This window comes from Urocitellus parryii, chromosome X, assembly GCF_045843805.1.
Source record: "Urocitellus parryii isolate mUroPar1 chromosome X, mUroPar1.hap1, whole genome shotgun sequence".
Lineage (NCBI taxonomy): Eukaryota > Metazoa > Chordata > Mammalia > Rodentia > Sciuridae > Urocitellus > Urocitellus parryii.
The window spans coordinates 122,771,603-122,794,940 of record NC_135547.1 but is presented as its reverse complement, the minus strand read 5'-3'; the positions used below and the strand labels follow the sequence as shown (position 1 = coordinate 122,794,940).

The following is a 23,338-nucleotide window of genomic DNA, read 5'->3' as shown; positions in this document are numbered from 1 at the left end:
ATTTATTCTTTGGCCCTTTACAGAACATGCAGGCTGACTCCTGCATAGAAAGAGGTGGTATTTGTCTCATTGCACATTCACATCATTTTCAGCGAGGATTAGAGGAACTGCATTAGGAGAGTACGTCTGGCTTATTTAAAGCATTTGTGAAGTTCAGGCAGGTTAAAAGAAAATGCAAGAAGGCAAAATGGTAGGCAGTTATCACTAGGCAAGAATTTTTAATGCACTGAACACTATTATTGACATTAAAAACGAGTGGAATGATGATTTTTTTTTTAACCAGGGATTGAACCCAGAGGCACTTAACCACTGAGTCACATCCCCAACTCTTTTTCATATTTTTAAATTTAGACACAGGGTCTTGCTGAGTTGCTCAGGACCTCACTAAGTTGCTGAGGCTGGATTTGTACTCCTGATCCTCCTGCTTCAGCCTCCTGAGCTGCTGGGATTAGAGGCGTGTACCACTCACTATGCCTGGCTCAAAATGATCATTGAGAGAGAAGATATTTCATGTTGGCAATAGTATACATCCTGCTTACTTCCAAGTGGCTGACATTACATCCTCCTTCTGATGGTCCACCAGGATTTTGGTGACCATGCTGTATCTCGGTACAGAGGCCTCTTTCCCTGAGAATTGTATAGAAGAGAGATGATGGGAGTGTGTCTCAGAGGGAAAGGGTGAGGCTGGGGACTGTCTTTAGGGAGCATTCCCTTGGGGCCCTGTGCCCAGGATTCAGAACTTGAGGGGAATGACAGGCCAGTACTTGGGCTGCTTTCTGTCGCAATGTTTGTCAAAGCTCAGTTGCACAGCGGCCTCCATGGCCTGGATCTTGGCAGCGCTCTCTCCATATAAGCGCTTCATCTCGGCCTGGCGCCGCTCTCCAGGCCTCTCACTCGGGGGCTCCACCGAGCGCCGGGTGTTGCAGTACAGGCCATGATCAGCATTCACGTAGTCATCTAGGCGCTCTGCATCCAGCTGCTGCTGCCGCCCTAGAAGTACACCTGAGCATGAGCATGCATGAAACACACGTGCACACAGACACAGGCAGAAGAGCAATGCTGCTGCCTCTGGCCCTGAGGCCCTTTGGTCCTTCCCTCCCCAACCGTGAGATGGGGCCCAGTTGTGCCTTCTCAGTAGCCCTCCAGATCCTGAGGCATGACCTATAGATTACTATTGTCTACTTAGTTATGAAGCTCACTCTTCACTTTCTAGGGATGATTATACACTGATAGAAATGATAAAGAGCCTCGAGGACTGGTCAGTCTGATCCACCAAACCTCTGCAGTGTGCCCTAAAAATACGGAAGACAAATGAAACCACCTGGGTTTCTCTCATCATCTGCATGGCTACTTCCAAACCTGCCAGCCAGGAATGGATGAGGGTGCTCGCCTGCTTTCAAACACCATACCAGGCCAACATAGGAACAAAAAGCTTCCCGGAAAGTCCAGGGTTGCAAGAAGCAGTACATATCACCACAAATGAGGTGGTGGTGGGGGAAATCACTCCTCTGAAAGAGGTTATTGATTTTAGGCAAGCTGGAAAACAAGCCCTAGTAAGTCCTGCCAGCAACCATGATCCAGGATCCTTCCACAGATGCAAAATGCACATCATACCAGCAAACAAAAGGTTAAATGAGCCCATGCTTGCTAAAGATAAAAGAGCAAGGAAATTGCAATTCTACAAATAGATTTAAGATCCCTGACTTGTAATCTTGCTATATTAACAAATTTGCCACCGGGGTGTGTGGGGGGATTTGACTTTCCACCTCTAGCCTAGGTAGAACTGCAGTGCAAAGCATATAATGGTATGTATAAATATCTATGTATTTTTAATTCTACTAATTTAAGTGGATTCCTGTAAAGCAAGAAATGCTTTATTCATTTTGCCCTCGTTCTACTTTTTACTATAGCAAGTCCCAGGATCATCATTTTTATTCTTATGTAAATACCAACATAAAAATGTCAACAAAAGAATGCTGCATAAGGTAGAATTTAGCCAACTCACATAGATTTTGTAAGTGACTCTGTCAAGAGAGAAATTGATAGCAGAAAGTACATTATCTGTAGCCACTATTGTTACCAAGAGAAATGCCACTAGATAAGGAGTGAAGATGGCTGTAGGGGAATAAAACAATGATATAAATCATTCTTTCCTTGTTGTTCCTCTCTCCACTTAGTACCTGGAAAGGAACACAGTAGTGAGCTAATCAAGTGTGAAGGGAAAGATATTTATAAGGCTATGCACTGTCACTCTCATAAATCCCGTTCTTTATAAATATCACCTTGGAGTTGGAGAGAAGGAGTTTTACAGACTCGGAAACATTATTAAAAATGGATAAGGCCACATGTATGTGGCCACTGCTGTCTTAGTACATCTGCAGTTTGTTTTCCCCACACAGAAGTAATACCCGGATAAACCAAATGACTGTCAAACAAAATAAATGCCCGATGACTATGATCTTACCCACAGAAAACACATATGATTGACTTATTGTGAAATGCAGAAACAAACTAAAAATATGGGCCGAATACGCAAATGAATGAGAGGTCAACAAGTGTTTGATTCCAAATTTTGGTGTTTTTGCCAAGTTTGAAGAAACATCACTATTTATGCTATTCAGTTCAAATTCTATGCCCTTCCCAAACTGAGTCCTGTTGAACAGTGTGAGAGTAGATGAACTGGGTCCTAATTAGGCAGAAAAAAATGGCCATTTCTACACATTTTTCTGACTTCCAAGCTAACTTCCAGGGAGAGAAAAAAAAAATGAAGCAGTGGGTTAGAGAAAAGCACTGTGTGGTTGCTGTGCTACTTCTAAGACCCCTGTGTGTTCTTGGCGCTAAAGCTGGGGTGGGGAAGGAAGCCCAGCTGCATGCCAGCTTCTCCCTGGGAACATCTCTGTCTTTCTCTTGCCTCTCTCTATCCTGGGTAGAACTTTGAAGAAAAGCTTAGCTTGTTTGGTATTTGCAGAAGGAAGAAGAAAGATGCCTAGGGCACTAGTGGGCAGTTACAGACTGGTAAGGTATGTCTAGTCACTAAGCCTTTCACACTCACCTCTTACAAAAGTCATAGGAAAAGTACTCTGTAAAACCCTGGCCAGGCAGGGGTGGGGCTGACGGTGGCCCTTGGGCTTTCTGAAGGCCTGGCATTCCCACATTAGCACAACAGAGTCACTCTGCCACGTATGAGCACCTTAGATATATTACCGATGCTTTGTTTCGTGTCTTGTCCACCCAGAAAAGATGACCCCACACATGTGGTGCTGGGTGCCTCAGAGCCTCTGCATCCAGAGTGTAGAGCCTGCAGTAAGACATTCCCAGCTAACCATGGTATTACTCTCAAATTTGTCCCAAGACTATAATCCTCTTCACTGACAGATTCAGTGACACAACAGATGTTCGAGTGCTTGTCTAAATCTGAGTCTCTGAGTTTAGATGTTTTAACAAACACCAGGATCTTAGCTGTTTAATAAATGTTGCTCTTAGTTGGCCATTAGGGTACGTGAATTTAGCCTTTTTACTTCTGCACCTTTATTCTTTTTTTCCTTAAAATCGAAAGTGGTTATAACTATGATTTTTGTTACTCTTCTAACAAAAACTATCTCGTGGATATTAAGTAGGCATGCGGATTACATGGAGAGATGATTTCTCTTGGTGCTGGAGTTTGTGAGAGAAACCTAATGTTAGTGTGTGGCAAGCCCAGTGCAGTCAGGAAGCCTGTGCATTTGCTTGTGTGTCACCAGCATGAGATTTTATTCTTAATCAAGTTTGTACAGTGTGAGAACAAAAGAAAGACAGAGCCCCATGCTCCCAAATCTCAACTTGTATTTCCTTCCCATTCAGGCTTCCTCATGAAAATTTAAGGCTCAGCCTGGTGTGATGGTACATGCCTGTAATCCCAGCCACTCAGAAGTCACTAAGTTAGGCAGCAAGGCAGGAAGACTGCAAGTTTGAGGATAGCCTGGGTAATTCAGTGAGTCCTGTCTTAAAATAAAAAGAAATAAAGAGGGGTAGGAATGTAGCTCCGTGGTAGAGCACCTAGTACCCACCTCCACACACACAAAAAAATTTTTAAGGCCCGGCACTTGTCCCCTCCCTGCCTCTTAGGAGATTTGTAAGTTTCATGGTTTCTTGCATAGTGGATATTAGATTTTTTCTTTTAATTGAATCCAGTGGTGTTTAATCAGTGAGCCACATCCCATTCCTTTTTACATTTCATTTAGAGACAGGGTCTTGCTGAGTTGCTTTAGGATCTCATAAAATTGCTGAGGCTGGCTTTGAACTCGAGATCCTCCTGCTTCAGCTTCCCAAGCCTCTGGGATTACAGGTGTGCACCACAGTGCCTGGCTGGATAATGGATCTTAAAACACTGACCCAAAGGGTTAAAAGCCTGTCATCTGCCCTGATAGATATATAGGTGCTTGTGGTGTGCTTTGTAAGGACCATCTATGAGGCACTGTGTCACCTTTATTGACTGCTGCATGCCTGGCTCTGGTAGGACACCATGCCTAATGCAAAGCAGGTGCTCTGGAAATGATTATTAAATAATGCTCCAACAAAGACCATATGTTATTTGTTTTTAAACAACTCTTCCTTTCAGATGCTGTCAAAGAAAAAAGATGATAAGCCAAGGACAGAGAAATAAATGCTCAAATCTCACAAGTACCAGGCAAAGCTCCCCTGCCTGTGGCTTCTCAGGGCTTCCATGGCAGATGGCAGAGAGGCACCAATGAGTAGGGGTTGGACCCTGATCCCTTCGCCTCTACTTACTCATAAAATTAAGAAAGAAGAAGTTTCAAGGTTGCATTAGAAATTTGAAAACCAGTTGGTTTAAAGTCAACTACCACAGGGTGTAGTGGTGCATGCCTGTAATCCCGGCTACTTGGGAGGCTGAGACAGGAGAATCTTAAGTTGCAGGCCAGCCTCAGCAACTCGGCAAGGCCCTAAGCAACTTAGCTGGACCCTGTCTCAAAATTAAAAAAAAAATAAAAAGGGTGGTGTTCAGTGGTAAAGCCCCTGGGTTCAATTCCCAATACCCTTGCTCCCCAAATAAAGTCAACTACCCTTAGACTGGCTGTGTGATGATGGTCACGGCTAGCATCAGAAAGTACTTTAGTGTATCCTGACTAGGTGACCAAGTCAACTTTAGAATGGAATATCTGAGTTTGAAGGCCTCCACTTATTCTACTTATTGCTTTCTTCTTCCTCCCTCCCATTGAAAGAAAGGGTTCTCAATCACTGGCAGATTTTCTCCTGTCAAGGTAATGTTTAGCCATCTGGATGGAGAACCACTCAACTGAAGCAGAGAAGTTTCAACATCACACTTTGGATGTAACTGAATGGTTGTCTTGACATGGACAGTTGTGTCATTCTTAATGAAAACACCTGTAGGACTCCATATTACCAAGCACTTTTTTCTTGTAGGGTATGTGGCCAAAGGAAGCTATTTTACTACAAATCAGAAATAACTTTTTAGATTCTATTACAGCTTTAATATAGGGTTGAAATGGATTGAATAATGTCCCCCCCCCCAAAGTTCATGTCCACCCAGAACCTCAGAATGTGAGCTCATTTGGAAACAGTCTTTGCGGATAATAATTAATAATAAAGATGAGATCATACTGGATTAGGGTGGACTGCAAATCCAATGAGCATGTTCTCATATGAGACAGAAAAGGACACAGAGAAATGAGGAAAGCCATGTACAGATGGAGACAGAGACTAAAGTGACACTGTCAACAAGCCAAGAAATGTAAGGGAACACTAGATGCTAGAAACAGCAAGGCCCTAGAGCGTTTGGAGCAAAGGTGGCCCCATTGACACCTTGATTTCCAACTTCTAGAACTGTAGGGAAAGAATAAATTTCTGTTGTCTTAGGCCACCAAGCTTGTGGCAATTTGTTACCACACTTCTAGGAAACTAATACAAGGATTAATATGCACACGGGGTTAAAACAAGAAAAATAGTCATGTACTATTAAGGAAAAACTTGACTGGTTTCTGTCTGGGTTTAGGATATATAGTCTTGATTTTATTTGTTTTTGGCTTCAATCTATATATCTACATGATGTAACCAATGTAGATTTATAATCTATAAAGGAAAAAAAATCATGGGAAGTTACTTGGATTTTAGAGAATCTTACATAGCAGGAAAATATTCATTAAATATTTCATGGATAATTAGCCCAGAGGCAGAACATTTTAAAGGACAAAGCACTAAGGTAATGAGTGTTAAGAATGTTATTTCCCCTCATTTTTCTAGGATTAGCATGTCTCTCTGATGAGATTTGCTGCTATGTTGCCAAAATTAATGCTGGTAGCACAACCAAGGGAATGCATAAACTCGATTAGATCAAGAATGCCTCCATTCTGTCTCGTCAGCAACTTACTCAGAACACAGGCACTTGCCAGCTGAATGGGAGCCATTTTTGCTTGGTCTCCTCACCCTGTGTCCCTTGCTCCATGACAAATGTAATCCCCAAAATACTGGACAATCGACATTTTTACTTATACAATAAAAATACATCACACCCCCCTTCCACTTTTCTGTGACCTTTGCCATCTATGGTCCCAATGACTGGTTTGATGAACATCTGGACAAGATGAAGGAGAAACAGGTGGGTCTGCAGCACACTGACTGAAGGCTCAGTATGAAAATTAGAGTGAAAATCTTCTGACCTGGGTGCATGGGACACAATGGAGCAGCTGTGTCCCACAGGATGCATAAATGACACATGAGGGCCCTTTGGGAAGAACAGCACATTCTACACAGGGAGTAGATGCTCGTTCCAAACAGATTATCCCTTAAAGCCTAGAGCATGCTTTGTTTCTCCACAGCTACTCCGGAGATTCTACTCCTCATCAACATCAGTCTCGTGGACTAGACCTTGATGTTCTTCTAGGTATCATTTTAAGCTTGATTTTGTCTCCTTTTCCAAACTGTTTTTAAGACTGTTATAGTCTGGGCTGGGGATGTGGCTCAGTGGTAGAGCACCTGCCTGGAATGTGAGAGGTCCTCGGTTTGATCTCCAGCAGTGCAAAAAAAAAAAAAAAAAAAAAAAAACCACACCACCACCACAACAAAAGAATATCCTATTCTATTATTATTTCCCTATTTTGAATCAACATCCACCCCTAAAACTGTGGGCACAACCCCAAGATAATAGGAGCAGTGTTTGTTTTAGAGGGCCTGCTTTTCTGTGAGAGATGATGACATTCACTTAGATTCTCTCTAAGTATTAGGAATATGGCCTTGTTGTCTCAACTGATGGCCATTTATGACTAAAAAATACTTTTCTTAGTCAATGATAAACATTCTCCCTAAGAAATGACTGAAAAAACAGCTGACCTTGAAAACTTCACAACTGTTTACTTTATCGTAATGTTACCATTGTAGTTTTAAGTAATAGAAATATCTTGTTAGAAATGATGACATATAATTGAAAGAATTCATGTTCTCATCGTGCAAAAGAAGACTTATCCCACTTAACTGTTTTGTATTTTTATTATTGAAAGCTATTAAATTAGAGGTTATCTGGAAGGGCAGCAATCACAAACAAGAAAATGCTGTCCAGTCTGAAGGATTTCATCCTAAGAAAGTATTAGACAGGCCTCATGTGGCCCTATGGAAGTGAATAATACTGAAAAGTTAAATCTTTTAAATTCAGCTACATTTTCCCTTGCTAGTAATATTTTATAAAATCCTGTGTTGTCTAAATGATTCAAGTTCCAAGATGAATTGGCCTTCACTTATTTTTAGTACTGGGGATTTAAACCAGGGGTACTTTACCACTAAGCTGCACCCCAGACCTTTTTTATTTTGAGTCAGGGTCTCACTAGGTTGTTTAGGGCTTAAGTTACTGAGGCTGGCCTCAAACTTGTAATCTTCCTGCCTCAGCCTCATGAGCTGCTGGGATCATAGGCTTGCATTACCATGCCCAGATAAATTGGCCCTTACTGAATAAGTAACTTCTCATTGTTCAAAGAGCAAAACAAAACAAAAACCTTTGCCAATTATTTGCACTCTCCAGGTCCCTCTCTCTTTTTTTCTTTTTCTTTCTTTCTTTTTTTTTTTTTTTAAGGTACTGGGGATTGAACTCTGGGCTTCAAGCATATTAGCCAAGCACTTCACCGCTCATCTACACCTCCAGCCTTTTTTATTTTATTTTGAGACAGGGTCTTGTTAAGTTGTCCAGGCTAGTCTTGAACTTGTGATTCAGCTTCCCGAGTAGCTAGGATTATAGGTGTGTGTCACCATGCTTGACTCCCTTATCTCTCTTTCTCTCTTTGGTACTAGGGATTGAACTAGGATTGAAAGTAAAGGGCACTTTACTCCAGACCTTTTTTTTTATTTTTTATTTTTTTAATTTTGAGACAGGGTCTTGCTAAATTGCTGAGGTTGGCCTTGAACTTTCAAAGATGCTGGGATCACAGGTGAGTGCACCTCAGGCTCTCCCTTATCTCTTTGTTAAAAGCTTTTCTGAATTGTGTTTGTTATCTAATCTCCATGAATATTTCTGGTGTATGTAGTGGGTTAGAATGGGCATTCAAACTACATGTGAATTCTATCCTTCTTGCCTGCTCCAAAGAACATGTGTCTATCCTGTACCCACTCAGAGTGCTGCCGGGGGGAGGGGGGGGGGGAAATCCTAGCGACTTGTGGCCTGATATTTTCAATAGGAAAATAAGGTGCAGGATCAGGCCCTGGCAGCTTCTTCTAAAAATGACCAAGTCTTTAGATTATAGAGTCAGACACCATACCCTGTTCTCACCCTTACCAGACAACTCTCACATTTCCCTGGGACCTAATAATGCTTTCAGGGAAAGCTGCAGGACATGAAAGCATGGCAGAGACTCTAAGATAAGTAGTTTTGAACTGTGCTTTAACTATAAATTTTATTGGGAATAAAACAATGATATAAATCATCTGCAAATCTGGGGTCTCATATAAGCTAGGGAAATGCTTTATTTCCCAGTCCTAACTGCACATAAACCTGAAGCTTCTGTGTTTGGTGCTATTAGTGATATGAAATGGGTTCACTTTCCATGTATTTTACTATGTTAAATGTCAAGTAAGAAAAAAGAATGTCAAGAATATCCTTGAAACAGAACTAAAAATTGTGTTAATGACTAAATTTGACAGATAGCAAGATTTTAATCCTTTCATGTTTTTCATGTTCTAAATCAGTTTAAAAGTTTGAAAGGTGCTGCCTAGAGCAGAAATATATGACCCCTTTGAAGCCACATAATGTCTTCATGAAAAATATGCAGACTCTCCACCAAGCACTAATCCAGGCAAACTAATCAGAGCAAAACTGATGCATGGTTAACAATACATTTTAAAGGATTGGTTATTGCAACTAACCATAACAATTCACATTTATTGGGCACTACCTTTGTTGCAAGCACCATTCTAGTTACCCCTTCTTATATCATCTCATTTCATCTTCATAATTACCACCTGATTAATTAGGATCCCCATTTCACAGGCATAGAACAGTGAGGATAGGGGCTCACAAGAAGATAAGAACTTCCGGCTAGTGAGTGGGGAAGCTAACATGAAACCCTATGATTTCTTTTGGTTCTGGGATTGAACCCAGGGGCACCATACATCCCCGGCCATTTTTATTTTTTTATTTTGAAGGTCTTGCTAAGGTACTGAGGCTGGTCTCAAACTTTTGATTCTCCTGTCACAGCCTCCCAAGTCCCTATGATTATAGGCATATGCCACCATGCCCAACTAGAAACCCTCTGATTTGAGTGGTTCTGCCTCAACTCCCTCTGTATACTGTTCCTAATGATAATGTAAATATTGTAGAGTGAGGTTAAAGATGGAGATGGCAAACATTTTCATAAAATCCTCATTTTTGATGGTTTGCTATCTAGATCATATATGACCTTCAGGATGACTGAGGTTTATTCCCATTTTAATTATAACTTCTACCATAAAATATCAATCTCTGATGGGAAAAGTATGATATTTCACCTTCTGGCAAGCAGCACAGGAATAAGCCCTATCTCCATCACATTTTCTTTTTTGAAAGTTATAAAAATAGCATTCCAACCAAGTGTGGACATGTTCCAATATCTACTCTTCCTCAGTTGTATACTTTTAAATTAGACTAATGGTGCCTGGCATGGTGGTGCTGTAATCTCAGCTATCTGGGAGGTTGAGTCAGGAGGACTGCAAGTTCAAAGCCAGCCTCAGCACCTTAGCAAGACCCTGCCTCAAAATAAAAAATAAAAAGGTCTGAGGATGTGGCTGAGTAGTTAAGTGCCTCCAGGCTCAATCCTGGCACTGAAAAAAATAAAATGTCTAGACTGATGGTTGTTAACAGTATGAATTTTGAGAAAAAGTAAAATTTGTTTCGGCAGATCAAAGAAAGAAATATACCTGAATCAGAAAGTACTGTTTTAAAAATATTCATTTGGATATTCTTTTTTTTTTTTTTTTTTGGTATTGGGGATTGAACCTAGGGGTGTTTAACCACTGAGCCACATCCCAGACCTTTTTTATATTTTATTTAGAGACAGGGTCTTGCTGAGTTGCTGAGGACCTTGCTAAGTTGCTGAGGACCTTGCTAAGTTGCTGAGGCTGGCTTTGAACTCAGGGTCCTCCTGCCTGAGCTTCCTGAGCCACTGGGATTATAGGTGTGTGCCACTGTGCCTGGCTCATTTGGATGTATATACCCTATTGGCAGTTTAATCAAAAGAATTAAAGTAAAAATAGTTGAAGGAGTCATTTAGTGAAGAATCACAAGCAAATTTCCTAAAGGATATAATACTTTACACCCAGTCCATTGCTTAGTTCCTGGCATCCAGTGGGGATCAATAATGCTAGCCCATCATTAGGAACATACAGATATTTTAAGATGGAGACCCAGGCTTCTGTGTTTCTCCTTATTAGAAAATTCTGCTGGGTGTGGTAGTGCATGTCTATAATCCCAGCTCCCTGGGAGACTGAGGTTGGAGGTCAGTTTGTGAGGCCCTGTCTCAAAATAAAAAATCAAATGGGCTGGGGATGCAGCTCCATGGTAGAGTGCTTGTCTAGCAACGTGTAAGGCTCTGAGTTCTATCCCAAGGCTCATACACAGACAAAAAAGAAAATTCTAGGTAAAATATTATACAATTTGACTGCACTTAAAAAATTGAGATTCATTCAATACTGGTTATAATAGGGAGAAAGTATTTTTATATTTTTCAGAGGTACTTAAAGTATAAATGGTCTAGTAAATCTTAGTAGGTCTTTGCAGCAAGGTATTAAGAAATTAAAAAAGAACATTTCTGCTTTCTAACTAAAGATTTAAGACCTTTACTATAATTCTCTAACTTGCAGTATGAGACCAAACAGGAAAACTGTAAGTTCTAGGCATTTTGTTATTCTGTTTAGGTTCACACTGATCTCTACACTGAAGGGAGCTATTTAAGATTCAGAAATGTCTCTAGGTTGTGTCCCAGAGAAGTGGCAGTCTCAGGGACAAGCCCTGGCACAGAAGAGGAAGCACAGGAAGTGGAGGCAGGCAGACATGACTTGAATCCTAACAGCAAATTACTCGTTGTATAATTAACTTTCTTAAGGTTCACTTTCTTCATTTGTAAAATGGGTTTAATACCTTGAGGGACTACAGCATAGATCAGGGAATGCAGGCACGCATACACATATCCACTCCATCTGGCAGAATGTCTAAAGTCCAATAAATGGTAGAAGTAATTATTATTAGGATAAGCTCTGCTCTGGAAATAAAATATATAGTCCTATACTAAAAACACTCTGGAAAAAAATATAATCGAGGTGCAACACCCCTGCAACTCTTCCAGGCTTAGGACTGGATTTGGAATATTACCTGCACCCAGTTGAAGAGATACAATAACTTGATATATTAGGTAAAAAGAAAGATGCAAAAGTCAGGGCAAGGAATGGAAGCATGAGGAAACAGAGGCTGGAACTTACTTCGCTCTTCTCTGTGTCTCTCTGTCTGTGCAAAGTACTGGCGGAGCTCGTCGGTGATTTCCATATTGCTCAGGTCACATTCTACCTCCTCGTCTGACTCCGACTCCATCTCTTCCTCTTCAAACAATGCTTGATCTTCTCTTGTAGGTGTCTGGCTCCTACTGTCACATGGAGGCTGTCCAGACCTTCTGTTGGGTGTATAACTGTGGTAGGAGTCTTGCCAGGCCACATGATGGTCATAGAATGACTGTGGATATCCACCCTCATTGTCATAAGAGCTTTGGGGAAAACCTGCAGAAGGGAAGTACCATGGGAAACTGAAATAGGATTCCACCGCCTTCCTGTAGGCATTCTGGTGGCTTCGCATCCAAGCCATCGCTTGATGGTAATGCTGCCAATATCTTGCGTATACTGGATGACAATACCAAAGCTCAGTAGTTTTCGATGTCGATGCCTACAAAATGAAGGCAAGCATAAGACAGCCACCAAATGGCACATCCTCAAGAGAAATCTTCAAACATTTAATCAACTAAGCAACAGACATTACTGAGTATTTATTAAATACCTACTCTACATGAGGCTGTTACTGGGCCCAAAAGGGCATAAGATAGGTCTATACCTACAACAGAAACCAAGCATATGCACACTTGTTTTCTGCAAATGTGTACATCAGGTACCCATGGGACAATTAGTTCAAAGTTATGGAGGCTTATAATGTGGGAACAGAGGCTAATAATGGTCGTTTTTAAGTAAGATTTAAGGAGAGATGAAATAATGATCGTTTTTAGGTAAGATGCAGGGAAGAGAGAAAAAAACCAACATTTATCATCTTGGCCATCTCTACTAGCTCAAGTTAGAAATGACCTGTCAATTCTAACTGATGATCATGATAGCCTTTGGTTCTTCCTCTTCTGCTTCTTTTTTAACTGCCGATCCAGCTCACTCCTCAATGTCTGGGAAAAGATGTATAGTAATGATGGTGCTTTTAGTTTTCTTTCTTTCTTTTTTTTTTTTTTTTTGGTACTGGAGATTGAACCCATGGGTGCTCTACCACTGGGCTACATCCTCAGTCCTTTCTATTTTTTTACTTTAAGACACTAAGTTGCTTAGGGCCTTGCTAAGTTGCTGGGGCTAGCCCTGAACTTACAATCCTTCTGCCTCAGCCTCTCAAGTAGGTGGGTTATAGGTGTGCACCACAGTACCCGGCTTTGTTTTCTAATGTACACAGTGAGTATCCTTTATCCAAAATGCATGAGACCAGAAGAATTTCAGATTTTGGTGTTTTTTTGGATTTTGGAATATTTACATAGATGTTACTGGTTGAGCCATCCTGATCTAAAAATCCAAAATATGAAATACCCCCAAATTTGAAACTCTTTGAGCATCATGTTGGTGCTCAAAAAGTTCAGGATTTTGGAGCATTTCAGATATTTGGATTTGTGAAGCTCAATCTGTATTTACTCAGTCTTCTCCATCATGGAATAGGAGCATCAAGAATTTAAAGACTAAATTTTTTAAAACTCATATGAAAAAAGGGTAATCTTACCTCTGCAGCCATCTCTGTGAAAGTCCAAATGGGCACTGAAACTAGGAAAAAAACAACCAAAGTGAGAACACGTGATCAGAACAGCTGTGGAATATTTATGGCCTCTTCTTGAATTGCGAAACAGCTCCTGAGAGGCTGCCTTTCTGTAGCACCAAGCCTGCTTTTTAAGCAACATACTTTCCAGACCCTGGCACCTGGGTTATGACCCTGTGGTCTTTGCACAAGAAGAAATTCTTCTATTGGAGACTCAACTGAGGTACCATGTCGATTGCCTTTGCCAAATGGTATTGCTCTGGCACAATTACTTCTTATCCCACTGCCCACCTACTTGTTGTGATTTATTGATTCACTGCAAGAAATACGTAAAGTTTAATCTGTAGCTGCACACTTTTGACAACTTATTTAAAATACATTTAATTTTTTTCCCCTGTTCAGGGTTTGGAGCTATTAAAATGCCAGCCTACACCAGAATGTACTTTTACGAAAGTTAAACAAAAATAGCATTCTCAAATGCATGTAAATTTAAGCTTCTGTGAGACAAACCAATAACAATGTGATACCAAGCAAGTAGCTATTTAGGTTTTAAAACTTTAGAAATCAGATACTGAAGGAGTCCTATTTTTCCTACTTCACTGAACTACAGGGAATAATTTAAAAGTTTCCAGTCTTAAGAAATAAATGTGACTTATTTTGTAATCTCTATCAGACTATTCAATATGGTTATGTTACAAACTAAGATGTCAAATTGATCACTTCTTTTTAAGATTTAGCCTGGGGGCTGAGGTTGTAGCTCAGTGGTAGAGCCCTGGCTTAGCACCACATAGAAATAAATAAATAATATAAAGGTACTGTGTCTATCTACAACCAAAACTATTTAAAGAAGTTTTTTCTTTTTTTAAAAAAAAAGATTTAGCCTAAAGAGAATCATTTATATTCTCTCTTTTTTCCCCCAGTACTGGGGATTGAACCAAAGGATGTTCTACCACTGAGCTCATGCCTAGCCCTTTTGTATTTTTGTTTTGAGACAGTCTTGCTATGTTGCCCAGGCTGGCTTTGAACTTGTGATCTTCTTGCATACTGAGTAGCTGGGATCACAAGTGTGCACCTGGTTCATATTCTTTTAAAATAAAACCAAGCTTTAAAACGGGGTATTTTTAAGAGGACCGAAGTGACTTTCTATAAATTTATCTTAAACATAGCTCATATCTCTTTTTCCCTATCCTAAATTCAGGTGCACAACATGCAATGAATGTAAACTGGGAAACAATTAACAAATAAAATGAAAATTGAATTCACATTACTTTAAAGCTATAATTTAAAGGTATAGAACATGACCAATTACCTGGAAACCTAGCTAATGGCTATGTGCTTTATAGGCTACTGAAAAAATGTAAAAAGTCAATACTTGGGTGTCTTACTACCCAAAGAAATAAAACTAATACAAATGGAATTATGGTAGAAATTAGTACATATCTGAGTGCTAAACTGTAAGGTGATTTTAAGTGTGTAATTCACTAAAGCAATGTTTCATATTTCTATCCTTGAAATCTGAATAGCTTTTGGAGAGCCTGCAGCACATAATGATATTAAAGTGAACTCCATGTGTGCCTTAATCAAATTTGTTTCACAGATTAACAAGTAGCACAGAAATTACATTTAAAAAGTCTAGAAGACATCTGTTTATCTTCTGGAAATTAAGAGTTGTGAATCTAGACTACTTTCCATGCCCTATAAGGCAGTCAGAATCAGGTCAATTATCCTCAATAGGGAAATTAGATAGGCTCAAATATTTATAGTAAACACCATTGTGATGTGAGTGGTGGCACTTGCCTTTAATCCCAGCAACTTGGGAGGCTGAAGCAGGAGGACTGCAAGTTCAAGGCCAGCTTCAGCAACTTAGGAAGGCCCTAAGCAACTTGTTTCAAAAATAAGAAAGTGAAGGAGATGTGGCTCTGTGGCAAAGTACCCCTGGTATCAACACACACACACACACACACAAAAAAAAAAAAAAAAAAAAAAAAAAAGGAAAAAAATTCCCACCACTGTGATTCAACACTACTGCAGACTAAATCCTGTTTTGTTTTGTTTTTTGCACAGTTCTGGGGACTAAACCCAGGTGCTAGTGCATACAAGCCAAGGGCAGTACCACTGAAGTATCTGCCCAGCCTTTTTAAAAGTCTGAGACAGCGCCTTACTACATTGCCCATGCTGGCCTTGATCTTGCAATCCTCCTGCCTCAACCTCCCGAGTAGCTCGGTTTATAGGCATGAGCCACCACAACTGGCCCCAAATATTGTTTTTATTATATCTTGGTAAATCCATTCTGGCATTAAAGGTATTCTGAAGGTTCATGGCCAAGAGAGGCTCCTTAGGCAGAACTAGAGGTTTAGGTATGGTTGATCAGCGTAAACAACTGCTGAAGAGGCTGCTCAATGGCTCTGATTAAAAAGGGGGAAGGAATTGGCCTGGGGTTGTAGCTCAGTAGTAGAGCGCTCACCTAGCATGCATGAGGCACTGGGTTTGATCCTCAGCACAACATAAAAATAAAATAAAACTAAAAAATATTTTTTAAAAAAGCAGGGGTGTGAGTGTGTGAAGGAGTGCCAATCTGAGGAGAGGATGCTTTTAACTTTGATTCAACAGATAATCTGGAAGAAGTGCTGTGATCCATTGCTGCAGAGATTGTCCAGACCCACTCAGCATTTTGGAAGAAAGAAGCCAGGAAAGCCAGCTGAGATGACTGAAGAATTCAGCTTCAGCTTTCCAACCAGCAGTAGTTCAGATTCAGCCAAGGGAGCCCACTATCTATGGTATCTATTAGCAAAGGTACTAGGCCTTTTTTTCTTTTTGTAGAGGGAGGGGATGCTAGACAAGTGTCCTATCATTGAGCCACAAACCCAGCTCAGGTGCTAGATTCCTTTAAGACCCAGGCCATGAAGAAAGATAAAATTATATTAATGATGGAATACAGGGAACACTGTTAGCAATTCTGCTTTTGGGTAACAGTAGCAGAGGAATTAAATTTGCTTTGGCTGCTGGGATACCTGTAATAAAATGTACTGTCATCCTCCAGCAAGTTTAGTATCACTGGGGCTATAGATCCAAAATGCTCATTTCACCCTTGGTTTTAACATTTTCTCTTCCCAAATTCCAAATGCTATTTGTCATATCCTTTTAAATTTTAAGTATTTTTTAAATCCCTAAAATCCTACAGATATTAAAATTAACCATTTTGAATAACTGATTTGAGTTTATAAATTAATCTCTTAAAAATCAAATAGTATTAAGTATAGGAAATCACATCTAAAGGAATAGCAACTTGCATGGAGCTTTATAATTATTATTACCTTGGTATTTCCAGTATTATTTGTTATTTTATGCTAGCATTTTTTTTCTATAATGGTCCAAATAGCAAATATTTTAGGCTTGTGGGGCACATATAATCTTTTCCATATAGTCTTCATATTCATCTTTGTTTTAAAAACAAAATGAAACACCAAACACTACACCAAACAACACTTTTAAAATATATAAAAATAATTGTTAGTTCCTTGGAAGAACAAAAGACAGGCTGTGAGCCATCTTTCGCCCTTCCCCATTTTATGATAACATATTATTAAGTTGTATACTGTGCCCTCAATACATTGAGCATTCTAATTGCTCCCCACTTTCCATTTAGAAACCAGTGGATTCTCATTTCATGAATTATTAGGCTTGGAGTAAGACTAGTAGAAGCAAGAAAACCAAATATCCACAGCAATCTTGGTGACTGATTCATAATATTTTGGGGAAAAAATAGTCCCCATGGCTAAATAAGGAAATGGGGCCATTTCTTAAGGATCTGCGTAGACACTTAGCCAGGCATGGTGGTACATACCTGTAGCCCCAGCTACTTGGGAGGCTGAAACACAAGAGGATTGCAGGTTCAAGGTCACTCTGGGCAACTTAATGAGACTGTGTCTCAAAATAAAATGAAAAGGGTTGGGGATATATAACTCAGTAGCACAGCACCCCAGGGTCAACCTCCAGTACCACAAAAGAATCAAAAGCCCCACAAACTGCAGACATTAAAAACAAAAAATGAACAAAAAACTTTTGCAAAACCATATAAATCCCTGGGGCTTAGAAAGCACTGACAGTGGCATGATTTCTGATGGAGACCCTGCTAACTGCCACTGCTAAACAGGACCACAAAATGACACAAAGCAGGATGGAGTTCTGAGTATCTATGCCCTAGGAGGAATCCATACCCACCTCTGCTGAACACCCAGGTTCATCAGCACCTATCAGTTTGTTTTTAAGGGAACAGGAGAATCTCCTCTGCAAATGGATCCTTTTATATTGAAGCAGGTTATTTTCTCCACCTAGACAGCTTAAGGAACTAAGCAGAATTTTCTTGGTTTCTGAAAAGTCAACATTTAAATAATTCTAGGCATCAGAAAAACACTTCAGACATAGCCATCTCTCAAGGAGAAGGAAGTTTGTGGCTGCAGCAGATTTAGACACCCTTTCAATGTTTTTTCATTTTATCTTTCATCCTCCCCTCCCCAGGTGGCACAAGCCTTGGTGGACTGAACAGCAACTTTTCTCCCAATGGGCTGGTGGGGCTGAGAAGAGATTGACAATGTCAGGGAAGGCCAGGATCCACAGCTCCTCAGACCCAGCAGCTCTTTCCAGTGAGCACAATGGCATAATAGTCACCACCCAGCTGAGCCCCACTGAATATAGAGACCATTCATTGTCTGTCCTCAACTAAGAAGGAAGGAAAACCACAGGGATGGGTTATTCACTAAGCACTGCTGAGGCCTATCAAGACAGAGCCTCTGAAGCTTGAGTGATATATTTCCCAGATGGCCTCTTTTAAAAAAGGCATTTATTCTGCAGTGTATCTGCTTACTCTGGAAGATTATTTATTTATTTATTTAGAGCTGAGGATCACACTCAGGGGCACTCGACCACTGAGTCATATCCCCAGCAATATTTTGTATTTTATTCAGAAACAGGGTCTCACTGAGTTGCTTAGCGCCTTGCCATTGCTGAGGCTGGCTTTGAACTTGTGATCCTCCTGTCTCAGCCTCCCTAGCTGCTGGGATAACAAGCATGTGCCATGGTGCCCGGCTTGGAAGATATATTTTTAAATACACAAATATATATGAAAAACAACAAAGAATTTCATAGTTTTCAATGGATGAAATGTTCCTATTTCCATCAAGTTACTAAAAAAAAAAATTCTACACATAAGTAATGTGGTTTTGTTGAAAGGGAATGGCATCATATATACTTTTTATATTCTTATAAATACAGATCTAGGACATACCATGGCAACCAGATACATAAAATGAAAACACAGATCCCACTCAAAACTATACCCAGTAACTAGATTTCCCTTTCTACCTCATCTCCTTGTTCCACTAGAATTGCGAAAACTAAATATATGAAAACTCATTTGCTTTGACTTTTGCATAGAAACACAGTAAAAGTCAATCATTAAATCATTACTCTGGTCCTGAAGGTTGAACCTTCCTATTAGGATCCCACTGATCTGGCTGAGACAATCAGATAATTCGGGGATCTAATTAAGGTCCTCAGTATACACTGTTCCAAAGAGGAAGGGAGTCCATAGGCGAAGTGAAGGTATGGAGAGAATTTGAATAACATAAATTGAGTCATGTGGCTCTAAGAAATCTTTCTGAACAGGCTAACTCTATCTGGAAGATGTCTTTCAATAAAACACATTGGTATGAACTTCAACTCAGATAAATAAATACAATAGGGATTTGTGAGAGCACTGCTTCCTGCCCCCACCTACTTGGGGAGCCTTGCTGCTACCCCTCACTGGTTGCAGAGGCTGGCAAGTTCCTCTGGCTTGATGCCCTATGGGCTCCCTCCTGTGGCTCTGCATGATCCCTGCTTAGTTATTTGGACATCAAAGATGGCACAAGTCCCAGTGGCCTTGTTTCACCGGCAGGAAGAGTGAAAGCTCCATCTTTTGGCTGGACATGGGCCTGTTCAAAGAACACATGCCACTGTGTTTCAAAACCTACACCTCGCTATGACAGTCACTGTTAAAACTGAGGGGTGAGGGAGTCAAAAAGCTGTTTTTTTTTCTTTTTATTCTCTTAATCCCAAACCCTAATTTAAGTTCTTCGGGATGTTGCACTAAGAAGTATTGTCACAAAGAAGGCATGGTGTGGGGAAGAAGATGGAAAGGATGTAGCTAACAATTCTTTTTTTCCACACAATTGTCAATCCACCCACAGAAGGGCATTGTTTAATTTGTCAGCAAGGGTGATGGGTTTGTGAATGGATTTATTTGCAAGTTCACTGAGTCCCCATGTGATTGGCATTAGAGCCAGAATGCCACAAAAAAAAAAAAAAAAAAAAAAAAAAAAACCAAACCAAAGTTACCTTCTGACTCCTGAGCACAACAGGAAATGGGAGAACTGAAAACTGGGATAACTAAGAAGGATATAATGGTCATAGTTTAAAAAAGGAAATGGTAACTTTGTTACCATTTCCATCATACAGCAAACCTAGAGTGATCATAAAAGAATAAGGGCTGAATAAGCAGGTACAGCAAATTAAGGATGTAGCAGCAAAAACCTTGAACTAGTTTAAAAGTTTGATACCACTTTTCCATTTCCAGGGCCTTATTTCAAATTTACTTCTATAAACATTCATAGTAATTCCATGTTAATTTTTCTCTTTTCTAAATCCATATGATAGTCACTATGCCTCATATATTTGGGACTCAAATAGAAACAGAATTTGCAATTTATTCCTTTTAAATTTCCCACCTTCCTTTCAGCATAAAATAATAGCTAGCATCTTCTGCCCCAGGATACTGTTGTAATTGCTGTTAAGATTGCCCATTTTATCCCTGTAACATTGTTTCTTCTACCTCTACTTCTCCAAATTATTGAGGAACTCAAATAACTGACAATAAAGTCCCATGTCTTTTCAGGAAGCAAATATTTAAATATATTAATGTTTTCGAGATATTTTCAATTTGTCCAACTTTTTTATAGGTGGACTCTCTATTATGGAAAAGTCGTTCAGAGAGCTCTGTATCTAGTTCGTAAACTCTCCAGCTCTAGCCTTAATTGTTAAGTCTTCCTCTATCCTTCTCATCTCACCCTACCCTTAAATGTGGGATCTTAAGAAATATAAATGAATCTTCCATTACCTTGTGAAAATTTTAGAAGAGAATTTCTGTGGAAATTTAGTTTGTATAGTTTTCCAGCTAGCAGTGAACATAGCAATTTATATACCTTATTGTGAATTTGCCTTCAGTTATCTTATCCAAGGGTACTAAAAATCTTTTAAACTGTAGTTTCTGTTCACATAGCCATCCCAAAGGAGCTTTTAACTCTGATAAATTATAATAGTATAAATTGTATTTTTAAAGAGTGTCTGTCCTAAGCCCTACAATTCATGGGAGCTATGCAAGTAAATAACCCTAGAAGACTTGTTTGTATTCTTAATCTTTAATCTAGATTTTTCAAGTAATATTGTTCTGATTTAAGGTGAAAAACACCTGAATACAGAACCTAGCTTGTTAAATAAATTTAGCAATCATTTCTGAAAACAATAAAATTGTTCAGAACCATTTTAACTGTACTCAGGATTTCAGAGCTAAAACTTCTTTGGCCATGGTTCAACTCCACCTCATTATTACAAAGGATAAGTGGGCAAAGGTATTCTCTACCTCAATAGGTAAGGCTCATCAAAGATTGCAGCTGCCAAATGGTCTCAAGATAACTACCACCAAAAACTCCAACCTCCCAGAGGCTAAAGTGCAAGGGTAAAGGAAGAAAAAAAAATTTTTTTTAAGTAGATGGGCCAATATCCTACATATCCTGCAAGGAAATGTCCTGGGCGCTCTTCTATTCAGATATTGGAGTGGATGGGCAAAATCCGAATTCATCTACACAGCTAGCATAACACAGCGATTTCCAGCACATTAAAATCACCTGGGGGAACTTAAAAAAAAAAATTCCCCACATCCGAGCCTCACTTCTAGAAATTCGTATTGAACTGGACTGGGGAGGGGGCCAGGACATCAGAATTCTTAAGTCACCCAGTGATTGGGAAGCACGTCGGAGTTGAGAGCCTCTAGAACTAGTCTTCTCTAAAAATTAACCTGCAATGATTTAGGAATCTCTTGGGCCTCTGGGCCCACCTTTTGCCGCGGGATGCTGATGGTTACAATGTGACCGCCGAACTTCCCCCTGCGCCTAGGAAGGCAGGCCCTGCGGCCATCAGGCTCCTCCCTTACTCCCCCAAAGAAACCCAGCCGACCCGAAGTCACCTCGTGGGCTCGCAGCTTGCAGATCCCGGGTGGTGGGCGAGCAGGGACCTATTTTTCGGTGGGGAGACAAGGATAATGAGGAGGGACTGTTGCCCGGGCAACTAAAACGCGGTTCTGAGGAGGATCCACGTGGCAGTGGCGCGCCGGAAGCCCCGCCCACGCCGTAGACGTCAGGTTCCCATCAAGGGCTACGCAATTCCGGAGGACGGGCGCGGGATGGGAATCAGCTGCGTGGGGTGGAGCTTGGGGATGGCTGGTGACCCGGTTAGAGAACTGAGTGCTGAACCGCGCCCGGGCACCGGAGCGAGGACCGGAACGGGGGTCCTGAGCGGCGGGTCTGCACTGATGTGTGTGGCGGGACGGGAAGGCGAGGGATGCTTTTGCAGGGTCCCTGTGCTTTTAACTTTTTACCCTGATCTCAAGCTCTCATTTTTGTTCCCTTGTCTTTAGCCTTACTTTTTTTCTTTCTATTTTAACCAAAACGGAGGGTGGGAAATAACCTTGTTTTGAAAACAGATTCACATACCTAGGACGTACAGAACCTCTTGTAGGGAGTATTGTAGCAAATAACCAGTACCTGTTATATATATTGTCATCATGATTATCCGCAGAGAAATCCTTAAATAAGCAATAGAAATCAAAGGGACATATCCTTCCTGGGGTAATTTGGCAAAATACAGCAATCCCTAAAAGGGGGAATATTTTGTGAGAATTTATTCCAAGAAAACAACAACAACAACAAAAACAAAAACAAAAAAAACAGGCATGAGTTGGATGTTTATTGCAGACTTATTCCAAAAAGTGAAAATTGCAGACAATCTAAGTGCCCAATAAGAGGAAATGGCTGACTATTAGGCGACCTCAGGAGTGGGACATTATTGTCTTGTTATTTGTATACTATAGAAGAATCAAAACAGAAGAACTCTTGTTTAGCAAATATATACTGGTTGGGTACTATTCTATATCTGCAACCTGTCCACTGGGATGGCCACTAGCCATATGTGGCTGTGAAACCTTGAGATGTGACAGTCTGAATTGAGATGTGCTGTAAGGGAAAATTACACACTGAATTTTTTAAGAAACAATGTAAAATATCTCAATTATAAAAATTAATGATAACACCTTAGGGAAGGACTGGTTAGGCTAAATAAAAGATTAAAATTAATTTAATTTTTAACTTTTTACTTATGTGGCCACTAGAATATTTAAAATTATAGGAAAGACAGTAGAATGAAGCAGACATAACTTTCCTACGCTCATATATGAATACATGACTAGTGTAACGTCACATCATGTTCAACCATGAGAATGGGATCAAAATTGTAATGGGTTGTACCCCGTATGTGTCAAAAAATACCCTACTGTTATGTATATCTAAAAACAAAACATCAGAAATGTTGTATACATTATAATTGGGGAGTAGTATTTTACTTACTGGACATACAATGGTGAATAACTGGTTTTTTTTGGGGGGGGGCATACCACCAGGGATTGACTTCTATAAACATTCATAGTAATTCCATGTTAATTTTTCT

At 40.1% G+C, this 23,338-nt stretch overlaps 1 protein-coding gene across 4 annotated transcripts; it reads right to left on the bottom strand.

Moving 5' to 3' along the window:
* Window positions 1–45: 45 nt before the first annotated feature.
* Window positions 46–21,940, bottom strand: Gemin8 (gem nuclear organelle associated protein 8). Of its 4 annotated transcripts, none has more exons than XM_026395174.2 (4): window positions 21,794–21,940; window positions 13,493–13,533; window positions 11,947–12,400; window positions 46–990 (listed from the first exon to the last, which is right to left on the bottom strand). In XM_026395174.2, the coding sequence occupies exons 2-4, from the start codon at window positions 13,502–13,504 to the stop codon at window positions 734–736; spliced, it is 723 nt and encodes a 240-aa protein (XP_026250959.1). In that variant the 5' UTR covers window positions 13,505–13,533; window positions 21,794–21,940; the 3' UTR covers window positions 46–733. The 4 variants fall into 4 exon arrangements, with proteins under 4 accessions (XP_026250959.1, XP_026250958.1, XP_026250960.1 ...); XM_026395173.2 differs by having other exon boundaries at window positions 21,804–21,940; XM_026395175.2 differs by lacking the exon at window positions 21,794–21,940 and adding an exon at window positions 21,201–21,285.
* Window positions 21,941–23,338: the final 1,398 nt, after the last annotated feature.

What these genes read in the sequence shown, in the direction of transcription:
- Gemin8 (XM_026395174.2), bottom strand. An exon ending in GAGACACAGAGAAGAGCGAA is followed by an intron (nt 991 to 11,946) that starts GTAAGTTCCAGC and finishes GTGTACTTCTAG; the next exon opens with GGCGGCAGCAGCAGCTGGAT.